Source organism: Leptonotus elevatus, chromosome 9 (assembly GCF_054856555.1).
Source record: "Leptonotus elevatus isolate MCC_2025b chromosome 9, RoL_Lele_1.0, whole genome shotgun sequence".
In the NCBI taxonomy this organism is placed as follows: domain Eukaryota; kingdom Metazoa; phylum Chordata; class Actinopteri; order Syngnathiformes; family Syngnathidae; genus Leptonotus; species Leptonotus elevatus.
The window spans coordinates 18,569,399-18,581,545 of NC_141247.1; the positions used below are offsets into that span (position 1 = coordinate 18,569,399).

General features: G+C 38.7%; 1 protein-coding gene across 2 annotated transcripts in view; it reads right to left on the reverse strand.

Moving 5' to 3' along the window:
- tspan17 (tetraspanin 17) overlaps positions 1-9,598 on the reverse strand; it is a 39,474-nt gene extending 29,876 nt beyond the window's left edge. For both annotated transcript variants that reach the window (XM_086085506.1, XM_086085505.1), the window contains exons 1-2: positions 9,109-9,598; positions 467-517 (exon numbers count right to left, since the gene is read on the reverse strand). In XM_086085506.1, the coding sequence (XP_085941632.1) occupies positions 467-517; positions 9,109-9,192 (135 nt within the window). In that variant the 5' untranslated portion in view covers positions 9,193-9,598. The remainder of the gene's footprint in view (positions 1-466; positions 518-9,108) is intronic.
- Between the last annotated feature and the right edge of the window lie 2,549 nt (positions 9,599-12,147).

Here is a 12,147-nt window from a genome sequence, read left to right on the forward strand (position 1 = left end):
ATCCAACCCAAACTCTTTTTTTCTTTTCTTTTTTATCATAGGACAGGGCAAACCTTTTTTCTTTTCACCCGTTTTTGGAGACTGACTGACATATCTTCACTTAGTATTACTTTTCAAATTCACTGATGTATCGTCATTTTTTTTAACCAGCTCCTCCTGCTCTGATCATTAAGCCACTGACACGCTGAGGCAGATACGATGACATCACCAACAAGCTTTACCAACACATTTTTACCGTGAACCAAATGTATATAATTTATACCGTAAAGCGCATGCGGACATGAAACAAGCGTGGGTTTAAAATAAAAAGTGCTATCTTCTTAAAGTTTAAAAAGTCACCTTTTCAAACCCTTTCATATCCACTGTTTTACTGCATTTCGTTTCTGCATGTCAGAGTAAAAATATTGGAAGAATGCAATCTATACCAGTGAGAACTGTATGTTTGTATGCGTGTGTTGAAACGTACCTTCTCCGCCCATGCCCACAGGCCTATGGCAAGGAATGCTGATCCCAGTAACTGTAAAACAAAGCGCAAAGAAAACGGGCATTTGTCAGACAGAACACTAACAATATAACAAGTATACGATAAACTTATGAACAACTATGAATCTGAACACAAACAGGAAAAATAATGCTGCAATGTCTCCATGTGGAAATTAATCTCATTGCAAAGAGCTAAATCTGGAAAACAGGTTTTCTGAGGCTTCAAAGGGAACTAAATTCTGACAGTATGTCCTGTAGACAGACTTAATCATTGCATTTGCAGGTTGAATTCATTGCTCCAGGCCACTTAAGAGGCTGAGGATGCGATATCCGGAGGATTAGGGAAAAATCTTTCCAGCATTAGCTTCCTGTCCCTGTGAGGGATGTATGCTGGGCTCACTGTTGGGAAAACAAAACAAAAACAAAGACTTGCAGGGATTTTTAAGATGGCTCTTTTATTGGACTACAATTTATCATATAAAACCACAAAATACAATTATATTTTGATTATGATTAGACAAGAACCAATGTTTCTGTGTTTAACCTAAAAAAATAATATTTAATCTAATCTAATAATGTGTATCATTCTACTCTACTTTAAGGGAGCAGCTGCTAAAAATTGCCATAATTAAAATTAGTCATGTATATAGGAATAGGATACGGAAAATTTTGAGGTGCTATTAAATCCTTTTTCAAATAAAGTGGTACCTTGACAACTGAGTTTGTCGAGTGACCAGCCGTTGCTTTGTCCATTTGTTGCTTTATTTGCAAGCAAAAAATGCAGTGTCAAACTACCATGTGCAGTTTGAGTCTCTTGCTACTCGTATTTCACCCTCTCTTCCCAAATAGATGTTGCTTCAGTTCAATCAAGAATGTTGGTTTCTCTATATATGGCCCGTGATTGGGTGTACCCCACCGCTTGCCCAAAGTGAGCTGAGTTGAGGCTCCAGTTACCCACAAAAATAAATGGTGTTCAATGTTAGTTTAAACCGCGACGCCATTTGGCAGGAGTGCAACAAGGACACGATGCATTTGTGATCAAGACAAGTCCTTTGGATTAGTCATTGTGCAAGATTCTGCCTTACTTTTGTAAGAGCGCACTGCGCAGATTGAAATGGCGGTTGACAAGTTGACAGACGTCTGAATGTCAGACAACAGATGAGCTGTGCCTACTTTAGACAGCCCTCTATAAATGTATTTGCGGTTCTAATGTGTGATGAGTGACCCTAGTTTTTCATTATAAAAAGTGTTGCATTTACATGTGCCCTTTTTTGGGACTAATACAAAACATTAAACTACAAAGTACTAGGGGTGTGAATTGCATAGTACCTGGCGATTCGATCTGTGTCACAATTCATAGGTCACGATCAGATTCGATTAATCCCGATATGAATCAGTTATTGCGATTTTTTTTTTTACTCTTATTTGGAAAATACTAATCAGTAAACTTGTAGTTGTACACTGTAAGATTTGTATGAAAATATATTTTTTTTATCTGAAACTGAAACTGTATTTAACAAACCGTTTGCAATCTCTTTAATGTTTGAACAGCATTGAAATCAAATATTAAGGCTTAATGCTCCATTAACTCTTTGACTGCCAGACGTTTTCAGAAAAGGGATGCCGTCAGTGCCAGCCGATTTAAGCATTTTGACTGATCTTTCAAGGTCCACAGAAAATGTTCTGTTTGGACTATGAGATTGATTGATTGGACTTTCATCTTTCATCAGAAAAAAAAAGTTTGTTTCTACCTTATTCCGTTCTTTAGTAATCAACAATAGAAAATGGTTAGTTTGACCCAATTTCACCTGTTTTGGACCAAAATACGGAGAAATCAAGCTTTTAGTGAAACGATATTATTTCATGCATTCTAGTGAATTTTACACTTCTTTTTGTCCATGAATGATGCCACAAACACCTAAATAGTGCTTTACTTCTATAAAACACTACCACCAAGAATGAAAAAGTGTTTTTTGATAGCAAAATACGTTTATTTACATTCAACAGTGTAACAATTTGACAACAATTTGGCAAACTATTTACAAATGTGTGCAACTGTGGTACTATTTACAAATATGTGGATGTTTCAACGACAGTTTTTCTTTTTGTAACACTCTCCTGCGTGCAAGAAGACGCAACAGCATTTGCACAACAGATTGCCTCTTCGCGTGCTCCACTTTCTTGCAGGCCGTTTTTTCCGGGGAATAGCAAGTATATACTGCAGTGTGTGTTGCCATCAAGTCTAATATCAGGATCATGCTACGGTTTCGGTACGGTTTCGTTACGTCTCGCTTCCTCGTGTCCTTCAGTTGCTACACCGGGTTGTAAGAGATGTTCTGATCCATTTTATCTACTCCATTCATGGTGGCATCGTAGTCCAGAAACAGTGTCTTCTCCGTGATCAGACTGTACCCGCTCCTCCGATGAATATGCATTGGACTCGGGGTACTCTTCATTGTCCGACAAAATGTCCGCATGTGAAAGCTCCGGCGTTAGCAGCGCTAGCCGCGCTAGCCGGTGAGGCTTACTACGTGATCATAACAGTCGCGTCAAGGCTTCCAACTTTGGCGTCAAGCTCGGAGTCGTCATCATCATCATCATCATCATCAATCTGCATTGGTCGATGCCAACTCTCCGTCGCCCGATCGAATGTCCGATTGTGTAGAAGTACCCGGTCGGTTATTGTGCGCGTTTTCCGGCCTTAGCAGCGCTAGCCGCGCTAGCCATGCTTAGCCGGTGAGGCTTACTACGTGATCATAACAGTCGCGTCAAGGCTTCCAACTTTGGCGTCAAGCTCGGAGTCATCATCATCGTCGACATCAATGCGCTTTTTAGTATTGATTGATGCTTTCCGTCTTTGAAAAAAATGCTCAAGCATGAGCTGCTTGCAACCGGTTGCTTGGTCAGCCATTGTGGCTTCATCAGCCATTGTCTCCTCAACACTCTAGCTCCGCCTCACGTCTTCTACTGACGCCCACGGTGGGCGGCCCATCCAACCTTGTGCAAAGAGAGTCATCGCTGCCCTCTAGGGGCCAAAACGAGTCTTTTACTAATCAGATCTGCCTGATACTTTCAGCACAGCTGCCCAAGGCTTTCCTGCACCCGTTTTCAAAAAAAAACAAAAAAACATAGGGGACGTCTTTTAACGTCCTCGGCGCCCTTCCCTAGGTTTATGCTAAACGTTTTATAACGTTTATGGCGGTCAAAGAGTTAATACAGCATTCTTCCATGCTTAAAGTGTGAACCCTAACCCTGAGTAAGACGTTTTGTTGATTATTTCTGTCAAAAAAATTGATGTTTTAACATCGCATATTGAATCGATATGAGAATTGTGTACTGTAACATTGCGATATATTGCCGAATCAATTTTTTTAACACCCCTACAAAGTACATTGATAACTGCTGTTTTTGGTGTTTTAATCCAATACTTTGCTGTCATCGCTTGCTCTTGGAAAAAAAAATGTGACATGGTTGCAATCAGACCGCAACGATAAATAACTATCAAAACTGCTGGTTCATGTTTACTTGAGCTTGAAGGTTTGACATAATAGATTTTCACAAATAAAGATGGCTGCCACTGATGTGAAGCCATGTGTTCAAAGAACTGTACATCACAAAATTAATGGACAAATCAGACAATAGCTTTTCTCCCAAAGAGGAACAACTGCACTTCAAGCTGTTGCTGATAAGAGAGAAGTGTCTGCATGAATCACATGTCTAGCTGACTGGGTGTGGGCAATTGCTACTTGAGGGAACATGCACTTAGTTGTGTGACAAAAAATAATGATGAGATATAAATAAATATTAAGACATTCTGGTCTTTTCTCAGTCACTGACGGCATATAGTGATACACTTGTGACGGTGAGAATGCGTGTATGTGAATGATTCTCTCTCTATATGTGCCCTGTGATTGACTGGCTACCAGTTCAGGATGTCATCTGCCTTTTGCTCGTGTCTGCAGGGATTGGCTCCAACTTTCCACGACCCTGACCAGGATAAGCGGTGCAGAAACTGAATGGTCAGATAGTCTTTTCTCTAAATGTGCATTGTTCTTAGAACAAAACCAAACTCACTTACACAACCAGATGACGGTATTTAATCACTAGATGAATGCAATGACTTTAATGAAGCCCCCTCAGATCGTTGTCACCTGTCTTTTCCAAGCAGCAGGCTACGACACTCTTTTTCACGTAAAAGTTTACTACCACAAATAGCAGTAGTAAAGATCACTGTCGTACAAATGAGCAGAGGGATGCAGGCAGACCAAAAAAAAAGCTTCTTTTGTTATATGGACAGAAATATGTTACTTACTTCCTATTAAAAATGTTACAAAAAAATGTAATATCCTTTGTACAGCCTGCTAGCTTAACTACTTTATTGCCGCACTATGAAAAAAATATGTCACAACCCACCAGTCAAGATGTTTCTTTAGTTATTTTACAGTTGTAAAACCCTGACTTTATATTGTATGTCAGGAATCAGGATCTCATTAAAGTTGTGGGAATAATATGAGATGCAAATACCTTGGAATTTGTTAAACTTTTACTGCACAGTGAATCGACCATGGCTAGGCGACAAAGTTCTTCACTAATTGCGTTCATATTCAGAAAAAGTCCAAATACTAAAATGTGTCACAACAAACCACATGACATTGTTCTATCTTATTAATGGTCACAAGAATGTTAAAAGGAAATTGGTTTGCTAAGCGAATAAGGCAGAACAGAGCAAAAGAAGCAAAACTGGAATCTGTTGATAATTTAGCAGAGTGTACGGTCCAATCTTTTTAGATGCCAGCTGTAGTTACATCGCCTGAAGAATTCTTGAGCATTATGAAAACACGTCAATAACATTTCCATTCATCCCAAAGTCTGACTAGATTGCATCAGAGGAGTCAACAACAGTCATTTACTTTCAGAGACACTAAATGTGGTATGAATCATCAATAATTACAATTTGAAGCATTTCAAACACCACAAATATGTGAAAACGCAAACGCTGGTATACTATTCCTCATCCTCTGCATCGAGAGGGGCCAGATGAGGTGGTTCGGGCATCTTATGCTTCCACGGGGCATTCAAAATGGTTGTATTTAATGGCTCTAACTTTCAGTCACTTGTTCAAATATTTTTTGGGTTCAACCAGAGAAAATCTTCTATAGAGTTGTGTATCCATTCTAAATTTAGATACCTGTAAATAAAATCTGAAATGTTCATCTCTTGCCTCATATTCTTCTCGTAATGTAAAATGTGTTAAGTGTACAGCAAAAAATAAATGCATTAGGCCGGAATAATTTTAAAAAGGAGACGTTTTTGCAGACATTTTTCACTGTATTCTGAATCCCGCGGCTAGCTATATTGTATAATAAAGTCTATGATCACAGAACCCTTGTACACCTGAAAACTGACAATGCGCCTTCTCATAGTTTTTGAGGGAACTAAAACAAACTTTCGCTCAGGTTAACTCTTGATTGAAGTGAACTTGTCTGTATAACTGATTCACTGCATTTAAAAGGAACTTAAGTGCCTTTGTCCAAAGTACTTACACATACACATTACTTCCCTCTTGAAATTCCCCAACGGTGTAATGTGACGGTGTAATGCATGTTAAACATCAACGGGGGGAAAAATGAAGAACTTATCAATCTACACTGTCTCAAGCATGTTGTATTACGCTTAATGAAACAAGTATTCAATCGCTTTTTGAACATATTTGTCTCAACATTTCTTACATTCATCTAATTGGTTTCATTGCTGTTTATTTGCGCCACTGCTATCATCAAGTATTTGAGTTATTGCAGGGAAACTGATACCCTCATTAAGATGGCTTTATTCATGAATATTGGATCAAATAAATCCTCAAACCTTCTCCAGGGTGTTGATAGACTGCTGCCCAAAAAAAACGGGTGACTCGAAAAATGCCTGAATAAATAATGAAAAAAGTATATACGATACACTGATTATAACCTTTGCAGGTTTATAGAATGCCAAATGTCTATTGTTTGATGAAATCTGGAAAAAAAATTATGTTTTTTGAAACAGACCCCTCAGGTACTTTGGAGTATGAAAGAATGAATCATCCATTTACAGAAAAGGAAGCCCTGTCATAATTTGGCCGTGTCACTGTAGTAGCTCATGGTGCAAAAAGATCAAGTGGATTTGAGCGTAACTGATCCAGTGTGTGTCAACGCAGAGATTATCAATACTAAACGGATCTTAGTCAGTTAATCCTGTTATCTTCAACTAACTATTGGATCAACTGAGACGCACACAACATATAAGGTTTGAGCTATCACATCTCCAACGCCTCCTTGCTGTGTTAATACTTTCAGATCAGATGATGAGATATGAACAGCCAAATCCATGTTTGTAGATGGATGATTAATTAAACCAGAAGAAGAGTTTCAAGTGCCACTCGGGGCAAAAATCTATTACCATACCACTATATACTTTATCATCTCGACTAACATGAAATTCAAACGATACACTCTCCCTAGTACCCATCTTAGACGATGACTAGAGAGGAAAAATGACAATGAATGTCCAGTAATTACATTCACACATGACTCAATAAGCATTTGAGTGCCTAATAGGCACGTGCGCCGAGAGTTGGTGCTGGCTAATAAGACGCAGCCTCAATCCAAGCAACTCAGCAACCTGGTTAGAGTTTAACACGCTTTTAATTACAGAACGCCGAGTTTCCAAACATTTCAGCAGCCCAAGCAGAAAATGTGATTAATTACGTGGATGTGAGAAATGTGTCTATTCTGAGGGACGACAAAATGTGTTTTGTTCCCAGGCGAGAGAATGCCTGGCTGTCAGCACCGAGCATGCATGGGCACTGGAAGAATCCAAGTAGAAAAGATTTTATTGCTCACAATATTTAGACTCTTGGGCATGTTAGTCTTATTTTAGGCAGCATTGTCAAGGCTGACAAGAGAACAGCAGGAAAGACAAATGGGTTGATTTGAAGAGAATAAACCCCATTGCTGTCTATTCAACAATGCGCTGGCTTGTCTGACAAGTCCAGTTTCACAGCTCATGCAACAAGAGAACATCTTGTGTTGATTACGAACAGGAAAAAAAAAAAAACGAGCTGTGACTTGTTTAACCAAGAGTGCAGATGCAGTACTTTTACTTTGGCCAAAGTGTCAAACAAGAGCAAAACAAGCCTCAACACATTAGCCCTATGACTCATTGCTTCCTGTTTGATTAATCTCTATTGAATTAAGAAATTTGTTCAAAGTACTGATAACATGAAGCTCACGTCATCTCTGATTTGTCCCGGATATTAGCATCCCCAATTTTGGAGGACACTCGGAGGTGATGAGGAAATGATGGGAATAAGGAGGAGGGTCATTTGTATATGTGGCTGATGAGCCAGACGCGAGCAGAATATATGAGAGAAGACAGCCAACCATTGCTCCCCGTCGTCGTTGTTCTCACCATCGCTCTTTGTGCATTTATGGGTGGGGAAGCCAGGGAAACAATGCTGTCCCAGAGGCCAGCCTCTATAGTGGTGGAGTGAGTGAAAGGGGCACGTGAAAGGAAGAGGGCCTGGCCGTATCCAAGCATGTGTGGGAAGACCCCGTGGGTCACACAGACATTATACTACTAAACCAGTCACACGGGGGTGAATAGAGAAACTCAGCTGCTAAGAAGAGGTGGTGTAAAGATGACGTGGACAGATGATTGCACAACGCAGATGAAACTTGTGCCTAAAACAACAGTGCCAATACTTGAGTAGCATTTCCTCCTTAAGTATGATGACAACTTAGAAGCAGTCATTTGCGATAAGTACAGCCTCTTGCTTCATAACTTAACATGTTTGGCAATCACAGAAATAGGCATGGGGACTATAAGAAGATTGTTGGGGGGTTGGACAATTAATAATAGGTGCTTTGCTATGTACATAATGTTTGTCAACAAATCCGATGGTGTCCTCTCGAGCAGGTATTAATATTTTCCAATTCATGAAAAAGTGTCAAGCCAAAACATACCCCAACAACGGCATGTTTGCTCAACCATTAACATTGTATCAACACTTTAGATTGGCCAATAATTCGTAAAAAATTACACCCACAATTGTGGACTGACCCAAAGTGCAGATTTGTGAAAAAATATACATTTGATTTATCAAATTGTGACATCAGTGATGAAAAACCTATATCAATGAGCAAAATAAACAAAGAATAAGGAGTAGGACTAGACAAGATGTTTTACTTCTTCCTACTCCCTTTTAAACATGTCAATTGTGTCAAATGACAACAATTTATAAGGTGTTTTACTTTTAAACTGTGTATTACGATTACGTTTTCTGTTACTTATTTATTCAATAACCAAACGAAAAGTAACAAAACATACTCAACAAATAATACGAGGTGCTCTCGATTAGGTGAACCAACTACAATTAGCTTGATAAGCCTATTTCAATTAATTCAACTACTGTACACTGACGTACCATTCCAGTGAGTGTTGCTGGACATTTTAGAGCATTTTGGCACGATTGTATCACTAACGATAAGCTAATTTACGGTAGCTCAGTTCGAACACAAAGCTACTTAACATTTATCAACAAACGTGTCACAACATGCATCACAGATGATTCAAAAGTCCGTGTTTACTTACCCAAAATATAATATTGAATCCGAACAGGAAGTATTTGACGCAGCAGCTGACTTCTGCTCCTTTATATTTGTATTTTCTGTTCATTCTTCCAAAGATAGGGGCTAGCGAGCGAGCTAAGGAACTACTACGGTCGCTGTTGAATAAACTCGACCAAAACCGCAAAACAGTCGAAGTGATGGTTAACTCGCTCCATAAGAAAACAAAAATTGGTTTACTACCCGAGCAGACTCAAAAGATACGAACATAATTAGCCTTCCTCGTTTGGACTTTTAGCATGCTAGGCTAGCTAGCGCATAACTTTCCTCATTAGCATGTTACGCTTAAAAAGGGGAAGGGGGTGACAAAATTCGGGTCTACGTAGTCTCGCATTACGCCAAAAACTTCGTTTACGTGTGTCACCCGTCGAAAAGGAATCAATCACAAAGTGCTGTGTTTTAAAATGTGCCCCTTTGAGACGGGACAACACCCATACGTCATCATCTGTCGTCGACGCTGGAGTGAGAGACGTAAACAGAAGCAAGGGAAGCCAGGGTGAGCCAGTTAATTTCAGTAACCAAAAAAAGTGTTCAAACTGTTGCTTTGTGCACTTAATGCTTTTATTTAAAATACCTCTGGCTCATTTTTAATCGCCTAATTTATGTTAATTACTTCACTTTCTGTTGTGTATTTTTCTCCCCCAATATTCTTAAAAAAAATAAAAAATAAAAACTCACCATATTCAACATGCCATCCACACAAATTCCGTGGGTTAGAATAGCATTCTCTGCCTGTCAATATGTGTGTGTGATCGATACCTGTATGGATACTTTTCTCCATCCATTTTCAATGGCACTTGTCCTCAGTGGGGTTCATGGTTGTCCCGGGATCAATCGCAGAGCATAAACAATTGGGAACCATACACATTAACATTTAAGGACATGTATACAAGGACATTTATGGACATTAACAATAATGAACATTTTGTTTAAAAGGAGCCTCTGACAACACATGTATAGTGTATTATGCTTTCGAAAACTGTTTGAAAATGATTTCGATGTACTGCCAAAAAAATATCACTCGCCATGACGCTAGCCAGAGGCTGAGCCGTGTTGTATTTGTTTACAGAGGGAAATTAGCTGCTAAAGCACAAGGCAGCTTCATTTCTCTTCGCTTACCTAATTCTGTAAACTTGGTACGCAACTGTACTATAGTAGGAAAAAAATCAAAATAAGAAGAATACATGTAGTTTTTTTTACTAGTTGTCCACGACCCACTTTTGGGTCCCGTGTACAGTACTAGATCATGTCGAAATGTGTATTTTTCTTCAGATATTGTAACATCTGTTTCCTGAATTTTGTGTACAGTATGTTTTAATGGTAATGTTCTACTCTCTTGAGTTTGTAGTTAAATAGTCATATTGATACTTTTCACATATTCTACCTCTAACTTAAAAATGAATGTATTACAAAACACAGTAGATTTGATCAGAAAACATTTAAAAACTGTACACAATACTGTATGCAGTAGAGGTATGCAGTACAGTGTGCATGCGGCATCACACATAGTGATGCCATCTCATGAGTGTGGCGTGGCTTAAGTGGTAGCGCCGTCGTGGTCGAGTTGTGGGTTTGACCCTCAGCCTTTGTGACAGTGTCGAAGCGTCTTGAAACTGGACTCCCACTTGCTCCTGATGCTGTGTGTCCTAAGGTTCGGTTGTTGTTTTTTGGATGAGTTATTTTAACAGTTTTACAGGTTTAAATCATGTTAACATATTTATTTTTATTAATATCTACTATAGAGATTTAAGTGTATGCACATTCAAGATAACGCTACAAAACTCAAAGGATGGCGCAAAGTTAACAGTGAAGATGACAAATGACCCAAAACATACTGTGAAAAGAAACTCAAAACGTTTTTAAGGCAATTCATTATTCTTCAATGGCCAAGCCAGTATTGACCTTATCTCAAGTCAAAAGAACATGCTTTTCACCTATACCGATGACAAAAATGAAGGAAGCAAGACCCACAAACAGGCAACAAGTCTAGGTGTCAACAGTGAAGGCCTGGCCGTTAATATACTCTAGTGAAACTCTTACTCCTGGCTGTTATTTGTATTCCAAGCAGTCAAAATGATATTCCTGACCTCGCGGTAGCCTTTTTGACCTCAAGAGCGGCCTCTTGTGTCTCAAATTATACTTTCACTTTCAAATGACTAATTCCTGTTTCTTCCCGTTTTTAAGTAAATTTTCCCTTGTAGTGTGATGTAATGCTTGGGTGGGATATAAATTGCACAAGTTTATTTCACTGAAATACATGACCCGAATGAGGACAAGCGGAATAGAAAATGGATGAGTCAACAATGCAGAGAGATGTTTACATATTTTTCCTCTATGTAGGGATTTGGGAAGGTCAATGCTGACCATAATCTGTAAAATAAATTACAATTAAATAACTCATCTCAATATAGAATATATGTGTGATGCAGTGTAGCTCAACACCATTGCAATCTATAACCACAATAATAATCATCATTATAATATTTAACAATAACCCAATGTAAAAAAATTTTTTTAACTATGTGGGATTTTATATTAAATAAATGTGCTTGCATGCTATCCGCGGTGGTAGTTGAGCTTGAGGAACTTTTATATCTGGATGTATTTGGTCATTTGAACTTCTGTCTAAAGTCCTACAGATGGCAGTCTCGGAACCTGAGTTGAATGTGAATTTGGACCTTGGAGGCTGACATTTTGGCAAAGCACCTTTCTCAAAGTAGGCAAACAACTTTCAAATTAAAATAGACGCCAGTGGGTGTGAGGTCAATTTGTAGGTAGCCGTGTCCAATTATTCCAACCTGATTCATTAGATAATTAATAAGGGGCTATCAATGGCCTTCGGAGCTTGTAATGGCTCAGATTAAATTTAATTAACTACCTGAAGTCTGCAGTAAAAAACAAAAATTTTGTAATTTTTTAACATTTCTTAAGGTAGAGCTCACTAGATGTTTACGTGCCTTGAGTTTTAAAACCTCCATTCTGGTCGATACTGATATTTCTCCCA